The following is a 22,317-nucleotide window of genomic DNA, read 5'->3' on the forward strand; positions in this document are numbered from 1 at the left end:
AAGTGAGTTTCGCGTGTAAATATGACTTTTATACTAAATACTAATACATCGCTAAAGGGGCGGCTTAGGAATACAATTCTCACAAACACTCACTCACCCACACACACACATACGGACAGCAGCATGCATCAACTGGTTCCATTACAATTTGGTGATGTAGAAAGTAGTGCTAGAGTGTCGGAAAGTGTGGTAGAACTTTTTATTGAATTGCAATCTTAGGGAAGTAGGACAATTTTCAAATTAACTCAAATATCATTAGGGTGTAGCAATGCCGTCTTTTGTAGTTTTTACTCCCTGCTCTGTGTTTTTTTCCCCCGTCATCAATACTCAAGTGGAGAAGCAGCGCAGAGAATTGGGAGTTTTCCGATCCGAACCATTCCGTTGTAAGAAGAAAAAAAACTGTATCTTTGTAAGTGATTGCTGATCAATAAAAACTAGATTATGATATTTTATTACCATTTATGAGTTGTTTTATTTTCTGATAAAAAACAGTAGCAAAAATCTACCGTAATCTGGGGCGAATCGGGACTACAGCCTGAACAGGGACAGCCGTTTTAAGAGCACTTAAAGCTTTTAAGTTTGGAAATGGATGTACATATTTTGTTGGTCTGAGTCTGTTCTATCCGAAACCAACCAGAAAAATCAAAATATTGTGCTCCAACATGGTTAAAACTGCTGTCCCAATTCGCCCCATGTGTCCCGATTGACCCCAGTTTACGGTATTCATATCACAGACCTTGTTATAACTTTCTTTCTAAATAAATAGTTTTTTATTCTGAACAATTTTCTAAGATTTCGGTAAATGATATTTTGAGTAAATTTTTGGTATTGGTTACATTGGTCCGAATATCAACTTTTATTTCAATTTTCATTCGGTAATTACATCAATACCAAATGATGTTATTGAGATAACATAAGCTTTGACGAATATTTGCATCTGTCTAACATCTATAACATATATTTTATCCAAATGAATGATTGTTTTCATAAGATCAAAATAAGTTATTGTTTGGAGTCTAAAAATTTGTAAATCGTTCTAGTAATGTTGATACTCCGTAACTGTTCTATTCAAATCCAATTTAATATTAGCAGATCTCTATGCAACCGAAACGACCTTATTGAATATTGAAATTCAATTTTGAATGGACAGCTGCCAAATTATATGGTCCCCCAAAAGTTTCAGCTAAATAAAAATAAAGATAGTAATGGTCGATTTTTGTGGAGAACTTTTCTGATTCGTCTTAATTTCTAGAAACATGTACATTAGGGTGGTCCAAATCCGGACTTTTTTGGGGCTACCTCCTGAAATCAAAGATTGACCCATCACTAGGCTAAATTCCAAATTTGAGCTCATTCTGACCACGGGAACCCCTCCCTCCAATCGCTTAAAGTTTGTATGGGAAAAATCGTCAAAATGTATGGAGAAAAGCAACTGTTTTACTTTTTTATCTGTGGAAGGCGCCATAGTTATCCGATTCTTACCATTTCTCAAATGTAGAACATTCATTAAATTTAGAACAACTTTTCCGAAGACACCATATTTTTAGGATTTTTTCCCGCGAAGTTATTAGCGCTCAAAACTGACCATTTTTGCGCGGCTAGCTGTAAGGGGCTACCTAACAACGATGTTTAATTACAATTCGTACACGCACGTGCTCTCTCTCAGGTTCAAACTCTCTCACGAGCTTGCTCGCCTGCCTGCCTGCCTGTTTGCCTACAAGCGCGCGCTGTTTCTCTGCTTGGACTTTTGTCGTCGTCGTCGTTTTCGTTTGCTATCCGCTGCGCTGCGTTCCTGGCATGTTTTTTTTTATAATTTTCAACTAAAATAGCAGGTTTCTTCTGAGATATATTTAGCATATAAATTCTTAGATCACGCCATTTTTTTTAAGTGAAATGAAAAAAAAAAATGAATAAAAGGCAGCTTAGGCTTTGGCTTAGGCTCATTTAAAAGATTAAAGCAAATGAACAGGGTTTGTTCGTTTTTCCAAGCATTACAAGCAGTTGTTCGTATATGCTCATTAGAGTTATTTAAAAAAAAAATCTTCAGGTAATACAAATTTTGTTTTTTTTTACTCTAAATATCATCCAACCAACTGCTTGTCCATTCGAAGGCAATTTGATTCCAGATATAAAACTAGCTAACTCAACAATCTCTATTTTTGAGGCTTTTCTTTTAGACATCGTTGCACTTTTTGGATGTTTCGGAATCTGACATAAACTTCTAATAATCGTCAAAAGCAAAATATACCGCAATTTGTTGTAAGGAAGATTGTTATATTTTCGGCAGATTAAAATATTTTGTATGGAATGAAAAATAGTCGTGATCATAGGGCTACGAAAAAACTTCAAATATTTTCTTTTTAAGCTTGTTTGATAGTAAACAAAAGTGGAAAAAACAGTTCCCATAATCGATGAATTGTCTAAGTGTATTGTTCTTTCTGAAATCTATACTTGACTAAGTTAAAAATAGTCTTTTATTTTTTCTAGAATAGTTAAAATCCCGGTCTTGAGTTTGATATGGTACCATTTAAAAAAAAAACTAGAAATAAATTTAAATTACAATATCCCTATTTAAAAATTTACTCAATAATAACAGATGACAATTCATGGAGGAACTAATTTATCGAAATTTGTATTCTCTCACACACGCTCTGATAATATGATATCTATTGTTTATCACATATTACATTTAATTTTATATCTCGAAATAAATATCGAAATATATCCTGAAAATCATAATAAACATGCCAGGAACGCAGCGCAGCGGAACGAAAACGATGACGACGACAAAAGTCCAAGCAGAGAAACAGCGCGCGCGCTTGTAGGCAAACAGGCAGATAGGCAGGCAGGCGAGCAAGCTCGTGAGAGAGTTTGAACCTGAGAGAGAGACGTGCGTGTACGAATTGTAATTAAACATCGTTGTTAGGTAGCCCCTTACAGCTAGCCGCGCAAAAATGGTCAGTTTTGAGCGCTAATAACTTCGCGGGAAAAATCCTAAAAATATGGTGTCTTCGGAAAAGTTGTTCTAAATTTAATGAAGGTTCTACATTTGAGAAATGGTAAGAATCAGATAACTATGGCACCTTCCACAGGTAAAAAAGTAAAACAGTTGCTTTTCTCCATACATTTTGACGATTTTTCCCATACAAACTTTAAGCGATTGGAGGGAGGGGTTCCCGTGGTCAGAATGAGCTCAAATTTGGAATTTAGCCTAGTGATGGGTCAATCTTTGATTTCAAGGGGTAGCCCCAAAAAAGTCCGGATTTGGACAACCCTAATGTACATACTGGGAATGTCCAAACGTTTTCTCACAAAAAATGGTAATTTTCACGAAATTATGGAAGTTATAAGAGATACTTTGGAATTTTTATATTTATTTTTTTAATATCGCCATGCAATAATGAAAGTTTATAAAAATAAATGTGTTCTGGATTAATTGTAGTATTTAACGGTCCATAACTGATCACTTACTGAAGTCTCGTGTAATTGCTCCCATGTGCTTGAAACCAAACAAGTAGAAGTTTCTTGACTGTTAACAGACAATTTTTATAAATATAATGATAAATTTCAATAAGAGGAATTTAAATTAATGTTTATCACAGAGATTTCGCTTCATATTAAATTTAAGACATGTTGTACGTTTGTAAAACAGATCTCTTGAAAAATAACTTAATGTGTCAATCATATTCCTCAACGTTCCCACCTTTACTAGTTTCTTCCTCCTCAGGGAATCCTTCCTCTTCATCCTCATCATCTTCCACCCTTTCGGGTTTTTCCAGTATACAATCTAGCCAAGACTCTAAACTATCCTCATTTTCACTCTCTTCGCTGTAGTTGCGGCGATTGTCAGGTTCTTCAAGATTCTTCACATAGTAGTAACCAATTATGGCTGATGCCACCGAAAAGTCGGAGATTTTATCGAAATTTCCTGGCCAAACAAATGTTTTCCGTTTGATTGGTTCCAGCTGGATTAACCGTAAGGCCGACACTGGGATTTGATTGATGAGGTCTGCTTTTGGAATCTTTTGAACAACTAAAGCAAATTTGAATGATGTTACACTTTCTTCTGATCGCCGCTGTTCACTTGTGATTTCTGGTAGGAAACATTCCAAGTCAAAAATATACGTGCCAGGAAGCATGTTAATGAACGATTCTGAAACAGTGGAAATTTGCAATATATATCTTGACATTAAACCTGTAACAAACCTCTTGCCCCAAACAAATCAATTTCACTGTGATGTTTTATGCTGCTTTTTTCCCAACAATTATTCTTAGTGTGGGACTCCTCCTCTTGATCGTCAATGTACCTGCTATAATCATTCGACTGGCTTTCCCGCTCACTTCTGTATGAAACATTCAATGTGACACCTACAGTTCAAGAAACATTTCACAACATTAGTAATAACTCGTGTTCTACCCCGCCAAACCACTTTTACCTTTCACCGTGAGCTGTTTGTGACACTTGAGGGCAACCGAGAGATGTAACCGCTCGCCGTAGTAGAACTCCTCGGCCCAGTTGTAGGGAAAGTTGATTTCGCACGATAAACTCATGATGTTGGACTAGAATCGCTCGATAGAACACGTTTGTCACTGTACGCTTTCACCACACGATTAAATGCTCGTCGCAGCTGTTGATGTACTATTATAGTGAGCTCACGAGTGTTCTTCACTCACGCGGTACAGTTCAGTGAGTCATTTTTAAGTAGTGTGGTGATGGTTTGAACATTGGGTTTATCAATTGATTTCATCTCAAGTGCTTCAAAAATTATTCGCGTTCAAAATTTCAAAAAGAAGCAACACTTTATGTCAAATCAAATTGAGGACCAACATCAAGTCATTTACCTTAGCTTCAATTTATGAATGGAATCCGTTTTTCCTCTGAACACGAGTTAGTTTGAAACTTGAATGCAAGTGGATTTAACCTGCATGCATGCAACCGTTACAGCCAACGGTCTATACAAGCCAGATGACACATGTCGCCATTTTGAATTTTCTTTGTGCTAAAATTTAGTGCTCATTTAGTGCTATTTAGTGCCCTATACCCCACATTTAGTGCCCTTATAGTTTCCATACAAATTGCCATACAAAATTTGAAATACAAGCCAGATGACACATGTCGCCATTTTGAATTTTCTTTGTGCTAAAATTTAGTGCTCATTTAGTGCTATTTAGTGCCCTATACCCCACATTTAGTGCCCTCATAGTTTCCATACAAATCGCCATACAAAAATTTGAAATACAAGCCAGATGACACATGTCGCCATTTTGAATTTTTCTTTGTGCTAAAATTTAGTGCTCATTTAGTGCTATTTAGTGCCCTATATCCCACATTTAGTGCCCTTATAGTTTCCATACAAATTGCCATACAAAATTTGAAATACAAGCCAGATGACACATGTCGCCATTTTGAATTTTCGTTGTGCTAAAATTTAGTGCTCATTTAGTGCTATTTAGTGCCCTACACCCCACATTTAGTGCCCTCATAGTTTCCATACAAATTGCCAAACAAAATTTGAAATACAAGCCAGATGACACATGTCGCCATTTTGAATTTTCTTTGTGCTAAAATTTAGTGCTCATTTAGTGCTATTTAGTGCCCTATACCCCACATTTAGTGCCCTCATAGTTTCCATACAAATCGCCATACAAAGTTCAAAAGTCAAATTTCAGATGTCGCCATTTTGAATGGTTTTCAGTGCTTAAATTTAGTGCTCATTTAGTGCTATTTAGTGCCCTATACTCCACATTTAGTGCCCTCATAGTTTCCATACAAATCGCCATACAAAGTTCAAAAGTCAGATTTCAGATGTCGCCATTTTGAATGGTTTTCAGTGCTAAAATTTAGTGCTCATTTAGTGCTATTTAGTGCCCTATACTCCACATTTAGTGCCCTCATAGTTTCCATACAAATCGCCATACAAAGTTCAAAAGTCAGATTTCAGATGTCGCCATTTTGAATGTTTTTCAGTGCTCAAATTTAGTGCTCATTTAGTGCTATTTAGTGCCCTATACTCCACATTTAGTGCCCTCATAGTTTCCAAACAAATCGCCATACAAAGTTCAAAAGTTAGATTTCAGATGTCGCCATTTTGAATGTTTTTCAGTGCTTAAATTTAGTGCTATTTAGTGCCCTATTCCCCACATTTAGTGCCCTCATATTTTCCATACAAATCGCAATACAAAGTTCAAAAGTCAAATTTCAGATGTCGCCATTTTGAATGTTTTTCAGTGCTAAAATTCAGTGCTCATTTAGTGCTATTTAGTGCCCTATACCCCACATTTAGTGCCCTCATGGTTTCCATACAAATCGCCATACAAAGTTCAAAAGTAAGATTTCAGATATCGCCATTTTGAATGTTTTTCAGTGCTAAAATTTAGTGCTCATTTAGTGCTATTTAGTGCCCTATACCCCACATTTAGTGCCCTCATAGTTTCCATACAAATCGCCATACAAAGTTCAAAAGTAAGATTTCAGATGTCGCCATTTTGAATGTTTTTCAGTGCTAAAATTTAGTGCTCATTTAGTGCTATTTAGTGCCCTATACCCCACATTTAGTGCCCTCATAGTTTCCATACAAATCGCCATACAAAGTTTATAAGTCAAATTTCAGATGTCGCCATTTTGAATGTTTTTCCGTGCTAAAATTTAGTGCTCATTTAGTGCTATTTAGTGCCCTATACCCCACATTTAGTGCCTTCATAGTTTCCATACAAATCGCCATACAAAGTTTATAAGTCAAATTTCAGATGTCGCCATTTTGAATGTTTTTCAGTGCTCATTTAGTGCTATTTAGTGCCCTATACCCCACATTTAGTGCCCTCATAGTTTCCATACAAATCGCAATACAAAGTTCAAAAGTCAAATTTCAGATGTCGCCATTTTGAATGTTTTTCAGTGCTAAAATTTAGTGCTCATTTAGTGCTATTTAGTGCCCTATACCCCACATTTAGTGCCCTCATAGTTTCCATACAAATCGCCATACAAAGTTCAAAAGTCAAATTTCAGATGTCGCCATTTTGAATGTTTTTCAGTGCTAAAATTTAGTGCTAATTTAGTGCTATTAAGTACCCTATACCCCACATTTAGTGCCCTCATAGTTTCCATACAAATCGCCATACAAAGTTTGAAAGTCAAATTTCAGATGTCGCCATTTTGAATGTTTTTCAGTGCTAAAATTTAGTGCTCATTTAGTGCTATTTAGTGCCCTATACCCCACATTTAGTGCCCTCATAGTTTCCATACAAATCGCAATACAAAGTTCAAAAGTCAAATTTCAGATGTCGCCATTTTGAATGTTTTTCAGTGCTAAAATTTAGTGCTCATTTAGTGCTATTTAGTGCCCTATACCCCACATTTAGTGCCCTCATAGTTTCCATACAAATCGCCATACAAAGTTCAAAAGTCAAATTTCAGATGTCGCCATTTTGAATGTTTTTCAGTGCTCAAATTTAGTGCTCATTTAGTGCTATTAAGTACCCTATACCCCACATTTAGTGCCCTCATAGTTTCCATACAAATCGCCATACAAAGTTTGAAAGTCAAATTTCAGATGTCGCCATTTTGAATGTTTTTCAGTGCTAAAATTTAGTGCTCATTTAGTGCTATTTAGTGCCCTATACCCCACATTTAGTGCCCTCATAGTTTCCATACAAATCGCCATACAAAGTTCAAAAGTAAGATTTCAGATGTCGCCATTTTGAATGTTTTTCAGTGCTCAAATTTAGTGCTCATTTAGTGCTATTTAGTACCCTATACCCCACATTTAGTGCCCTCATAGTTTCCATACAAATCGCAATACAAAGTTCAAAAGTCAAATTTCAGATGTCGTCATTTTGAATGTTTTTCAGTGCTCAAATTTAGTGCTCATTTAGTGCTATTTAGTGCCCTATACCCCACATTTAGTGCCCTCATAGTTTCCATACAAATCGCCATACAAAGTTCAAAAGTCAAATTTCAGATGTCGCCATTTTGAATGTTTTTCAGTGCTAAAATTTAGTGCTCATTTAGTGCTATTAAGTACCCTATACCCCACATTTAGTGCCCTCATAGTTTCCATACAAATCGCCATACAAAGTTTGAAAGTCAAATTTCAGATGTCGCCATTTTGAATGTTTTTCAGTGCTAAAATTTAGTGCTCATTTAGTGCTATTTAGTGCCCTATACCCCACATTTAGTGCCCTCATAGTTTCCATACAAATCGCCATACAAAGTTCAAAAGTCAAATTTCAGATGTCGCCATTTTGAATGTTTTTCAGTGCTAAAATTTAGTGCTCATTTAGTGCTATTTAGTACCCTATACCCCACATTTAGTGCCCTCATAGTTTCCATACAAATCGCCATACAAAGTTTGAAAGTCAAATTTCAGATGTCGCCATTTTGAATGTTTTTCAGTGCTAAAATTTAGTGCTCATTTAGTGCTATTTAGTGCCCTATACCCCACATTTAGTGCCCTCATAGTTTCCATACAAATCGCCATACAAAGTTCAAAAGTCAAATTTCAGATGTCGCCATTTTGAATGTTTTTCAGTGCTAAAATTTAGTGCTCATTTAGTGCTATTTAGTGCCCTATACCCCACATTTAGTGCCCTCATAGTTTCCATACAAATCGCCATACAAAGTTCAAAAGTCAAATTTCAGATGTCGCCATTTTGAATGTTTTTCAGTGCTAAAATTTAGTGCTCATTTAGTGCTATTAAGTACCCTATACCCCACATTTAGTGCCCTCATAGTTTCCATACAAATCGCCATACAAAGTTTGAAAGTCAAATTTCAGATGTCGCCATTTTGAATGTTTTTCAGTGCTAAAATTTAGTGCTCATTTAGTGCTATTTAGTGCCCTATACCCCACATTTAGTGCCCTCATAGTTTCCATACAAATCGCCATACAAAGTTCAAAAGTAAGATTTCAGATGTCGCCATTTTGAATGTTTTTCAGTGCTAAAATTTAGTGCTCATTTAGTGCTATTTAGTACCCTATACCCCACATTTAGTGCCCTCATAGTTTCCATACAAATCGCAATACAAAGTTCAAAAGTCAAATTTCAGATGTCGCCATTTTGAATGTTTTTCAGTGCTCAAATTTAGTGCTCATTTAGTGCTATTTAGTGCCCTATACCCCACATTTAGTGCCCTCATAGTTTCCATACAAATCGCCATACAAAGTTCAAAAGTCAAATTTCAGATGTCGCCATTTTGAATGTTTTTCAGTGCTAAAATTTAGTGCTCATTTAGTGCTATTTAGTGCCCTATACCCCACATTTAGTGCCCTCATAGTTTCCATACAAATCGCAATACAAAGTTCAAAAGTCAAATTTCAGATGTCGCCATTTTGAATGTTTTTCAGTGCTAAAATTTAGTGCTCATTTAGTGCTATTTAGTGCCCTATACCCCACATTTAGTGCCCTCATAGTTTCCATACAAATCGCCATACAAAGTTCAAAAGTCAAATTTCAGATGTCGCCATTTTGAATGTTTTTCAGTGCTAAAATTTAGTGCTCATTTAGTGCTATTTAGTGCCCTACACCCCACATTTAGTGCCCTCATAGTTTCCATACAAATCGCCATACAAAGTTCAAAAGTCAAATTTCAGATGTCGCCATTTTGAATGTTTTTCAGTGCTAAAATTTAGTGCTCATTTAGTGCTATTAAGTACCCTATACCCCACATTTAGTGCCCTCATAGTTTCCATACAAATCGCCATACAAAGTTTGAAAGTCAAATTTCAGATGTCGCCATTTTGAATGTTTTTCAGTGCTAAAATTTAGTGCTCATTTAGTGCTATTTAGTGCCCTATACCCCACATTTAGTGCCCTCATAGTTTCCATACAAATCGCCATACAAAGTTCAAAAGTAAGATTTCAGATGTCGCCATTTTGAATGTTTTTCAGTGCTAAAATTTAGTGCTCATTTAGTGCTATTTAGTACCCTATACCCCACATTTAGTGCCCTCATAGTTTCCATACAAATCGCAATACAAAGTTCAAAAGTCAAATTTCAGATGTCGCCATTTTGAATGTTTTTCAGTGCTAAAATTTAGTGCTCATTTAGTGCTATTTAGTGCCCTATACCCCACATTTAGTGCCCTCATAGTTTCCATACAAATCGCAATACAAAGTTCAAAAGTCAAATTTCAGATGTCGCCATTTTGAATGTTTTTCAGTGCTAAAATTTAGTGCTCATTTAGTGCTATTTAGTGCCCTATACCCCACATTTAGTGCCCTCATAGTTTCCATACAAATCGCAATACAAAGTTCAAAAGTCAGATTTCAGATGTCGCCATTTTGAATGTTTTTCAGTGCTAAAATTTAGTGCTTTTTTACAACGCTTTTTTACAACGAATTGTGGAGGTTCGATTTTAAAGACCGGGTCGATTTGAAAGAAAGTTGAAATGTGAGTCAGATCATGAAAGGTGGCAATACATCTGTCTCTTTTTCTTTCTCTTTTATGTTATACCATAGCTTAGAAAGAGACAACAACACCTCACAAGCTGAATCAGTCCTATGAAGTGGTTGATGCATGCACACTTGCATTGAAATAGTAAGTGTGTGTGTTCTACAATGAGTTTCATACAATTTGTTGCACGACACCAACATTTTAAAATTGCAGCGCATGTGTACGATGGCAGAGGAACTTAACCAACATTGTCAAACATGTTGTTCTATGGGGCCGTAATTTTATGACGTAACGCAGTTAGGGAAGAGGGGTGTCGGCTTCTGTTACGAAATGTTACAACAATTAGGGAGGGGGTGGGATGAAAAATTATGTAACGTAAAGCAAAATTTTCATATACAGTATGTAAAAAAAGTATTTACACCCCTTGGGCACTATGCACATTTTGTTATGAAACATGTAAACAATTTAATGTTGACATAAACCTAGTACTACGTTTTGTTCAGAAACTCATGTTGAACATTTTGCTGCAAAAAGCTCATGAAAAGATGTTTTCTATAAAAAGTTATATTACAAATACTATTACAAAAATAAAAAAGGTGCAAAAAAAGTTTGTACACCTTTCGAAAAATTAACATAAATAAAGTTATTTGTTGACAAATCACCATAAATCCAGTCTCCCAACTCCAAATAGGCATCCTTGACTGATTAAAAAAATAATTTGGATTGAATATAAAGTTTACTAATTACTTAGTATAAAAGTTTATATAACTCTGGAAATTCTAAATAAAACTTATCTAAACTTAATTTTGCAAACTTTCAATTTAACTAAATGTCAATATATTACCATAGAATTGCTAAATAAACATTTTGGAGTGGGTATAACACCGTTTGGGGGTCTTTGTATCGCTAGAATAGATTTTTCGTTGGAATTTCGTACCAACCCGGAATTACGTCGTCGAAAAATCCGCCGGCATCCGAACCGGTCCACAATTCACAAGTTAACCTATGTGGCATCGGAAAGGGCATAAAATTTCCGATCTTTTGATACCCAAACATCTAGGTTTTCTATAAAACCCACGTTTTTAAATACCTGGGCAAAAAGTAAGTTTGATCCACGAGAACAAAAATTACGAAATTCCATACATTTTTGGCAGATTGCTCAAACGAAACCATAACAACGTTTTTGCCTAGGTATTTAAAAACGTGGGTTTTATAGAAAACCTAGATGTATGGGTATCAAAAGATCGGAAATTTTATGCCCTGCCCTTTTTTTTTCTACGAAATTCCAACGAAAAATCTATTCTAGCGATACAAAGACCCCCAAAACGGTGTTATACCCACTCCAGAATGTTGATTTAGCAATTCTATGGTAATATATTGACATTTAGTTAAATTGAAAGTTTGCAAAATTAAGTTTAGATAAGTTTTATTTAGAATTTCCAGAGTTATATAAACTTTTATACTAAGTAATTAGTAAACTTTATATTCAATCCAAATTATTTTTTTAATCAGTCAAGGATGCCTATTTGGAGTTGGGAGACTGGATTTATGGTGATTTGTCAACAAATAACTTTATTAATGTTAATTTTTCGAAAGGTGTACAAACTTTTTTGCACCTTTTATTTTTGTAATAGTATTTGTTATATAACTTTTATAAAACATATTTTCATGAGCTTTTGCAGCAAAATGTTCGGCATGAGTTTCTGAACAAAACGTAGTATTAGGTTTATGTCAACATTAAATTGTTTACATGTTTCATCACAAAATGTGCATAGTGCCCAAGGGTGTAAATACTTTTTACATACTGTAGGCATTCATAAAAATTTGCAAAAGACCTTGTGTTACGCGTTACATGGGGGTAGGGGGATCGCTCATCTGTTATGATTTGTTACGATGGGGGAGGAGGGGGTCAAAATCCCAATTTGCTCACGTTATTTTGGGGAAGGGGCCATCTATAAACCACGTGGAAACTGTTTTGAAAACATAACCAAGCCCCCACCCCCTTCGTGGACAACTATCCATACAAGAAAAAAAAATGTATCAAGCGCGGACAACCACCCCCTCCACCACGCAGGCCCGTATCCAGGATTCTTCAATGGGGGGTGTTTCCTCCCATAAGGCGTTAGGGGTGTATGTGTGTTATAGGAAAGGCGTATATAGTCAACAAATGAGTACCAAAAAAAAACGTGAAATTTGCTTTATATATTGTAACAGTAATGCTAAAAAATTATCTAAACATCAATAAGTACATGAAAATATTTTTATTCATGCATATATTATTGATGTGATACATGTGATTGAAAATATTGAAATAACGATGAATTTAAAAATGAATTTAAAATGGAAATCAACTCGTAAGATCTAGGGTAGAGGACCCAGAAATCGCCCACTTTATAGTGGGAATCATAGAAATTTGACAAGAATTCAATGACAATTTATGATTTTCGGTTCTATTTGTTGTAAAACTTTGACAAACTATTTGCTTTTAATTTTCCACCAGGTTTTTATCATTTACAAGTTCATTTTTTTGAAATTTTGCGTTTTAATAAAGTGCTCTGAAGTGCCTATTTTCGCCCCCCTAAATCCAATTTTCGCCCACCCTTGGAACCAGTTTTCGCCCACGACAAAAATCAAGAAATCAAATAAAATTATGGCTCAAAATAGGCCTCCTATTGATTCACAATATGTTCCCGAAGCTCAATTTCATTGATGTGCACAATTTTGTTGTAATATTTTTAAATTGAAATTCAAAAAACCCTAGTTGTTTTTTTTAACAGATATTCCACTAATTTTGAGGTTCTAACTAAAACCAAAACATGTTCGCACTCTTAAAAATATGACTTAATCAAAATTCCTAATAGAACTCATGTGTCCCTATTCACCCAAGATAAGGGCACACACTTACAATTAGTTCCATGTTCGCTCCCGAATTGACTCAATAGAAAACTTCGAGTACCTCTTAAATAAAAATATTTAGCACATGTGCTATTTTTAAAGATGTTGTGTAACTTCTTTTTCCTCCTTTACTTAATTTGTTCTACAACTCTTACCACGTTTGAACTAGGTGTCCCATATCTGAGTTTAGGTTAATTTTTGAACTGATGTTTTTACCAAAACACCCTGATGAATTATTCAATAAATTATTCAGATACATTATTTTCGGACGAAATGAATTGTTTTCCCTCATTAACATTATTACCCACTGTAGTAGGAATTGACAAAAATATGGCGGCTGCAATAAGGCTTTTTTTAAATGCTTATAAAAACTTAATAAACAATAGTAATTCACTAGGAATGTTTCAATTAGAGCTAGAAATGAATGAATATGCAAACCTGCATAATAAATTCAACCTAAAAATGGTACAAGTTAGCTGAATACAGATTAAATCCAGTAGGTGGGCGAAAACTGGAGCAGGGCGAAAACTGGGTCCTCTACCCTATGCGTTTTGATTTTCGCCGTTTTTTATTTTTCTTAAATATCATGAGCTTATAGTTCGTGTTTTAAGGAACAAGTTTGCCGAAGACATCAGCGAGATTTGTTCGTACCAAATAAAAAAATATTAGGATTTTTGTTGAGAAGTATTTTTATAATCATAGTGTTTGGACAGTGAAAATCTATGCTCCACAACAATAAAATTGCTTTTAAATTTGTCTCAGTGGCCATCAAAATGAAATGAAATGAAAAAATATATCAAGTAGAAATAATGTTTTTCATGGCAATTTAGTATTTTCAACTTGTGAATAAATAGATAATCATTGAATTTGCGTAAAAAATCTAATTTCGCACGTTATTTAACTTGAAACACTATTTCATGAAATCACAACAACAAGTTTTACAATATTTGAAGTGAGTTTTTGAAAAAATGGTTGCATACTTTGGGTGAATTTCATATGATACAAAGTTGTATTTTTAATGATTTTTAATGGTTCCATTTATGGTATGATTTTAGTTATATGGTTATAAGGCCTAATATTTAAATTTATTAGACAAAAATAATTTTTGTTGCTTAACACATAAGCAAACAATATTCCTAGTTGTGAAAGCTTCATAAATAAAAAAAATCATTGATTTGTCCGTACAACTTTCTATAGAAGTTTGACAGCTGCCCATATAATTGCTTACGAGTCCATTTCACGAAGCGGAACACCACTCGAAATCGACTTTTTCTGAACATGCTTAACATTTAGCGGAGCTGTTTATCCTATCGAAACATGCAAAAATCCCTTCTTTTTTGGCACCGCCCCATAGTTTTACGATTTTCACCTATTTTTTATTTAGTTTTCAAATGGTTATATCTTGGATACAAAAATAATAGAGCAAAACTCGACTGCTTTTAAAGAAACGCTGAATTATATTGCGTCTTTACTTGTTAGGCCAAGTTCTCTTGTCAATTTCAAATGTATAAGCTTGCAGTAGCAGAATTTACCTACATCGATCCATGCAACATTTTTTAATTGTTAAAAATGCTGCCATGTTTGATTTTAATCAAAATGATGACGATGAATTGAATCAGCGTCAAATTTCTTTTAAAATAGCAGTCGAATATTACTCATTTTTTGTTTCCAAAATATTTGACAAAGTTTTTTTTTTAAATTGGCGAAAATCGTAAAACTTTGGGGCAGTGTAATGATAAACAGTCGCCAAATTTCAACAGAATCAGAAAAAGTAGACCATATTTAAAAAAAATCACTTTGGCGGTACATAGTCAAATTTGGATTTGGATCCGATAACGATCTAAGAAACCATTTTACTTAAAATCCAGAACTGCCTATCCAGTTAGTCGAAGGCTTTATAATAATAATAGCTGGCCGTTTTTAGTGAGATTTCGATTTTTCTCCGTGTGTTAACTATCAAAGTGTCTTTTTAATTTTTTCAAAATATTTTTCTTATGGCGTATCTGGTAAAAGTTGAGTTTTTGTTTTGACGACAACGATCAAAGTATTTTTTGAAATATTTTTATGAGGGCGTATTAACCCCTTCCTTCCCAGAGTAAAATCGAGATTTTTACGTTTTTCACCATAACTCCTAATGGTTATAACCTAACAATCTATATAAACTAACGCAAGTTGAATCAGGTTGAAAACATGCATGGTTGCAGAGAAATTTAGTTTTGAAGACAAAAATTAGTGGTGCTCTGGAGTAACCATGGGCGTTAGAGGGTTAAGATTTTGGTTTAGCTAAACTTTAGTTTTTTGAAGGCGTCAACGATTAAAGTTTTTTTTTAAATATTTTCTTGAGGGCGTATTTAGTGAGAGTTGAGTTTTTCGGTGGCCATCAATGATCTTTTTTTAATATTTTTATGAGGCGCATTTAGTGAAAGTAAAGTTTTTCTCTTGGTGTCAATGACCAAAGTATTTAGTAAATGTTAAGTTTTTCTCTTGGCGTTAACGATGAAAGTATTTTTTTTTTCATTTTATTAAGGCGTATCTAGTGGGAATTAAGATTTAGTCAAGGCGTCAACGATCAAAGTTTTTTTTGAAATTATTTTTATGAAGCAAGAATTTAGTTTTGTTTCAAGGCATCAATGATCAAAGCTTTTTTAAAACATTTTCTTGAAGGCGGTTTTAGTGAAAGTTTGGTTTTTTCAAGGCGTCAACGATCAAAGTTTTTTTTATTATATTTTCTTGGGGGCGTATTTAATAAATGTGGAATTTTTCAAGGCGTCAGCGATCAAAGTTTTTTGAAATTATTTTTATGAAAGCGTATTAATATTTTCTTAATACTCCCTAAAGTTTGTTTTTTCAGGGCGTCAACGATCAAAGTTTTTTAAAATTATTTTATGAAGGCGTATTTAGTGCAAGTTGAGTTATTTTCAAGGCGTCAACGATCAAAGTTTTTTTTAAATATTTTCTTGAGGGAGTATTTAGTTAAAGTTTGGTTTTTGCAAGGCGTCAACGATCAAAGTTTTTTAAGTTATTTTATGAAGGCATATTTAGTGCAAGTTGAGTTATTTTCAAGGCGTCAACGATCAAAGTTATTTTAAATATTTTCTTGAGGTCGTATTTAGTGAATGTGTAGTTTTCGGGGCGTCAGCGATCAAAGTTTTTTATATTTTCTTGAGGGCGTATTTATTGAAAGTTGGGTTGGGCGTCAACATTCAGTTTTTTGCAAAAATAGTATGAGGGCGTATTCAGTAAGAGTTTAGTTTTCTCTAGGCGTCAACGATCGAAGTTTTTTTAAATATAAATGAGGGCGTATCGAGTGAGAGTTGAGTTTTCTCTGGGAGTCAACGTTCAATTTTTTTCAAATATTTTATTAGGGCGTATTTAGTAACAGTTCAGTTTTTCTCTAGACGTCAACGATCAAAGGGCGTTAGAAAGGCGTATTTAGCGAGAGTGTAGTTTTTCTTCAGGCGTCAACGATCATGGTAATTTTTAATATTTTTAGAAGGGCGTGTTTTTGAAAGTGGAGTTTTTTGTTAGCGTCAAATGTTTTTATGAGGGCGTATTTACTAAGAGTTGAGTTTTTCACTTGATGGCGTATCTAGTGAGAGTGAAGTTTTTCCTGGGTGAATAAATATTGATAATCATAAAAATGGCGGCCCTTCGGGCCTTGTTTTTGTGCGGGCGTTGGGGGTGTAGGCTATTTTTTTCCATGGGGGGTGTTGAACACCCATAACACCCCCCTTAGATACGGCTCTGCCACCACGTCGTTTATGGATGGCCCTGAACGACAACAATGCAGTGCTGGTTTAATCAGGTTTAACCTAGCCATGGTCACTCGGGTCTATATGACCAAGACATGTTTTGGCTACCAAAATTCGGAATCTGAACCGATAGTGGATGTTACTGGTAAAACCGGTTTTGGACACTGTGGTCGGGAACCGGGAACCTGCTATAACAAAAAAAAAAACATTTTGAGGCCCCGATTTTGAGGACCTGTATCTTCGAAACGATAACAACTAGCGGGTTGATTCGGTTGCATTTGACTGGTAATAACTTATTACCAGTCAAATGCAACTGAATCAACCTGCTAGTTGTTATCGTTTCGAAGATACCAGTGCTGTTAAACGTTAATCAACGTTAACGACTCCGTTAATCGTTAAAATTAACGTGAAAGCGAACGAAGCCTACGTTGATCTTAACGTGAACGTGGACGGAGTACGTTAATTAACGTCGTTAATTAACGCGACGCACTAAATTTTAGCACGGAAAAACATTCAAAATGGCGACATCTGAAATCTGACTTTTGAACTTTGTATTGCGATTTGTATGGAAACTATGAGGGCACTAAATGTGGGGTATAGGGTACTAAATAGCACTAAATGAGCACTAAATTTTAGCAATGAAAAACATTCAAAATGGCGACATCTGAAATCTTACTTTTGAACTTTGTATGGCGATTTGTATGGAAACTATGAGGGCACTAAATGTGGGGTATAGGGTACTAAATAGCACTAAATGAGCACTAAATTTTAGCAATGAAAAACATTCAAAATGGCGACATCTGAAATCTTACTTTTGAACTTTGTATGGCGATTTGTATGGAAACTATGAGGGCACTAAATGTGGGGTATAGGGCACTAAATAGCACTAAATGAGCACTAAATTTTAGCACTGAAAAACATTCAAAATGGCGACATGAAATCTGACTTTTGAACTTTGTATTGCGATTTGTATGGAAACTATGAGGGCACTAAATGTGGGGTATAGGGCACTAAATAGCACTAAATGAGCACTAAATTTGAGCACTGAAAAACATTCAAAATGGCGACATCTGAAATCTTACTTTTGAACTTTGTATGGCGATTTGTATGGAAACTATGAGGGCACTAAATGTGGGGTATAGGGCACTAAATAGCACTAAATGAGCACTAAATTTTAGCACTGAAAAACATTCAAAATGGCGACATCTGAAATTTGACTTTTAAACTTTGTATGGCGATTTGTATGGAAACTATGAGGGCACTAAATGTGGGGTATAGGGCACTAAATAGCACTAAATGAGCACTAAATTTTAGCACTGAAAAACATTCAAAATGGCGACATCTGAAATTTGACTTTTGAACTTTGTATGGCGATTTGTATGGAAACTATGAGGGCACTAAATGTGGGGTATAGGGCACTAAATAGCACTAAATGAGCACTAAATTTGAGCACTGAAAAACATTCAAAATGGCGACATCTGAAATTTGACTTTTGAACTTTGTATTGTGATTTGTATGGAAACTATGAGGGCACTAAATGTGGGGTATAGGGTACTAAATAGCACTAAATGAGCACTAAATTTGAGCACTGAAAAACATTCAAAATGGCGACATCTGAAATCTTACTTTTGAACTTTGTATGGCGATTTGTATGGAAACTATGAGGGCACTAAATGTGGGGTATAGGGCACTAAATAGCACTAAATGAGCACTAAATTTTAGCACTGAAAAACATTCAAAATGGCGACATCTGAAATTTGACTTTTGAACTTTGTATTGCGATTTGTATGGAAACTATGAGGGCACTAAATGTGGGGTATAGGGTACTAAATAGCACTAAATGAGCACTAAATTTTAGCACTGAAAAACATTCAAAATGGCGACATCTGAAATCTTACTTTTGAACTTTGTATGGCGATTTGTATGGAAACTATGAGGGCACTAAATGTGGGGTATAGGGCACTAAATAGCACTAAATGAGCACTAAATTTTAGCACTGAAAAACATTCAAAATGGCGACATCTGAAATTTGACTTTCAAACTTTGTATGGCGATTTGTATGGAAACTATGAGGGCACTAAATGTGGGGTATAGGGTACTAATAGCACTAAATGAGCACTAAATTTTAGCACTGAAAAACATTCAAAATGGCGACATCTGAAATTTGACTTTGAACTTTGTATGGCGATTTGTATGGAAACTATGAGGGCACTAAATGTGGGGTGTAGGGCACTAAATAGCACTAAATGAGCACTAAATTTTAGCACTGAAAAACATTCAAAATGGCGACATCTGAAATTTGACTTTTGAACTTTGTATGGCGATTTGTATGGAAACTATGAGGGCACTAAATGTGGGGTATAGGGCACTAAATAGCACTAAATGAGCACTAAATTTTAGCACTGAAAAACATTCAAAATGGCGACATCTGAAATTTGACTTTCAAACTTTGTATGGCGATTTGTATGGAAACTATGAGGGAACTAAATGTGGGATATAGGGTACTTAATAGCACTAAATGAGCACTAAATTTGAGCACTGAAAAACATTCAAAATGGCGACATCTGAAATTTGACTTTTGAACTTTGTATGGCGATTTGTATGGAAACTATGAGGGCACTAAATGTGGGGTATAGGGCACTAAATAGCACTAAATGAGCACTAAATTTTAGCACTGAAAAACATTCAAAATGGCGACATCTGAAATTTGACTTTTGAACTTTGTATTGCGATTTGTATGGAAACTATGAGGGCACTAAATGTGGGGTATAGGGCACTAAATAGCACTAAATGAGCACTAAATTTTAGCACTGAAAAACATTCAAAATGGCGACATCTGAAATTTGACTTTCAAACTTTGTATGGCGATTTGTATGGAAACTATGAGGGCACTAAATGTGGGGTATAGGGTACTTAATAGCACTAAATGAGCACTAAATTTTAGCACTGAAAAACATTCAAAATGGCGACATCTGAAATTTGACTTTTGAACTTTGTATGGCGATTTGTATGGAAACTATGAGGGCACTAAATGTGGGGTATAGGGCACTAAATAGCACTAAATGAGCACTAAATTTTAGCAATGAAAAACATTCAAAATGGCGACATCTGAAATTTGACTTTTGAACTTTGTATTGCGATTTGTATGGAAACTATGAGGGCACTAAATGTGGGGTATAGGGCACTAAATAGCACTAAATGAGCACTGAAAAACATTCAAAATGGCGACATCTGAAATGTGACTTATAAACTTTGTATGGCGATTTGTATGGAAACTATGAGGGCACTAAATGTGGGGTATAGGGCACTAAATAGCACTAAATGAGCACTAAATTTTAGCACGGAAAAACATTCAAAATGGCGACATCTGAAATTTGACTTTGTATGGCGATTTGTATGGAAACTATGAGGGCACTAAATGTGGGTATAGGGCACTAAATAGCACTAAATGAGCACTAAATTTTAGCACTGAAAAACATTCAAAATGGCGACATCTGAAATTTGACTTTTGAACTTTGTATTGCGATTTGTATGGAAACTATGAGGGCACTCAATGTGGGATATAGGGCACTAAAAAGCACTAAATGAGCACTAAATTTGAGCACTGAAAAACATTCAAAATGGCGACATCTGAAATCTTACTTTTGAACTTTGTATGGCGATTTGTATGGAAACTATGAGGGCACTAAATGTGGGGTATAGGGCACTAAATGAGCACTAAATTTTAGCACTGAAAAACATTCAAAATGGCGATATCTGAAATCTAACTTTTGAACTTTGTATGGCGATTTGTATGGAAACCATGAGGGCACTAAATGTGGGGTATAGGGCACTAAATAGCACTAAATGAGCACTAAATTTTAGCACTGAAAAACATTCAAAATGGCGACATCTGAAATTGACTTTTGAACTTTGTATGGCGATTTGTATGGAAACTATGAGGGCACTAAATGTGGGGTATATAAATAGCACTAAATGAGCACTAAATTTTAGCACTGAAAACCATTCAAAATGGCGACATCTGAAATCTGACTTTTGAACTTTGTATGGCGATTTGTATGGAAACTATGAGGGCACTAAATGTGGAGTATAGGGCACTAAATAGCACTAAATGAGCACTAAATTTAAGCACTGAAAACCATTCAAAATGGCGACATCTGAAATTTGACTTTTGAACTTTGTATGGCGATTTGTATGGAAACTATGAGGGCACTAAATGTGGGGTATAGGGCACTAAATAGCACTAAATGAGCACTAAATTTTAGCACAAAGAAAATTCAAAATGGCGACATGTGTCATCTGGCTTGTATTTTAAATTTTGTATGGCAATTTGTATGGAAACTATGAGGGCACTAAATGTGGGGTGTAGGGCACTAAATAGCACTAAATGAGCACTTAATTTTAGCACAACGAAAATTCAAAATGGCGACATGTGTCATCTGGCTTGTATTTCAAATTTTGTATGGCAATTTGTATGGAAACTATAAGGGCACTAAATGTGGGATATAGGGCACTAAATAGCACTAAATGAGCACTAAATTTTAGCACAAAGAAAAATTCAAAATGACGACATGTGTCATCTGGCTTGTATTTCAAATTTTTGTATGGCGATTTGTATGGAAAATATAAGGGCACTAAATGTGGGGTATAGGGCACTAAATAGCACTAAATGAGCACTAAATTTTAGCACAAAGAAAATTCAAAATGGCGACATGTGTCATCTGGCTTGTATAGACCACAGCCAACGCCAACGTCTGTGAATCTCTGTGGTTTAAGTAAGCATTTTATTGTGGTGTTGGTATTTAGCTGTTGTAAAATGGATAGTTTTATCACTGAACAAAGGTTAGGTTTCAATTTCTTGTAATTTTGTTTTTATTTTGTTAATCTCTATGGGGTGCACAGCAACCAAAGAAGTCAGAAATGTTTATAAATTTGATGGCAATTAATAACAAGTTTCAAGTATGATTAAAATCAATTTGAAGCTAATTTTTTCATGAAAAATATAAATGTTTGTTGCCATCAAAACCATTGTGTAGCATGCTTTTTGGACAACTACACATAGTTTTTTACACTTACTTAGGGAAAACCACCATCTAACTATTACAAACCAGACACCCTACCGTTGGAGAGTAACGAACAGTACGATAGCGACTAGACAAAAAGTGAGTCCCATATGATGTTTCGTTGTGTTCCCCTTGCCAATTTTGTGAATAAATTTACAGTTTCCCCTGAAGAAGACCGACAAAACCGGTCGAAACGTCGGGCAGTTTTAATATA

The 22,317-nt window shown here is 35.0% G+C and overlaps 1 protein-coding gene across 1 annotated transcript; it reads right to left on the reverse strand.

Annotated features, from left to right (window-relative positions):
• Positions 1-3,286: 3,286 nt before the first annotated feature.
• Positions 3,287-4,615, reverse strand: LOC119770087. Its single transcript, XM_038264292.1, has 3 exons — positions 4,437-4,615; positions 4,207-4,368; positions 3,287-4,153 (listed from the first exon to the last, which is right to left on the reverse strand). The coding sequence occupies exons 1-3, from the start codon at positions 4,549-4,551 to the stop codon at positions 3,678-3,680; spliced, it is 753 nt and encodes a 250-aa protein (XP_038120220.1). The 5' UTR covers positions 4,552-4,615; the 3' UTR covers positions 3,287-3,677.
• Positions 4,616-22,317: the final 17,702 nt, after the last annotated feature.

The sequence above is a fragment of the Culex quinquefasciatus genome, chromosome 3 (assembly GCF_015732765.1).
Source record: "Culex quinquefasciatus strain JHB chromosome 3, VPISU_Cqui_1.0_pri_paternal, whole genome shotgun sequence".
In the NCBI taxonomy this organism is placed as follows: Eukaryota; Metazoa; Arthropoda; class Insecta; order Diptera; family Culicidae; genus Culex; species Culex quinquefasciatus.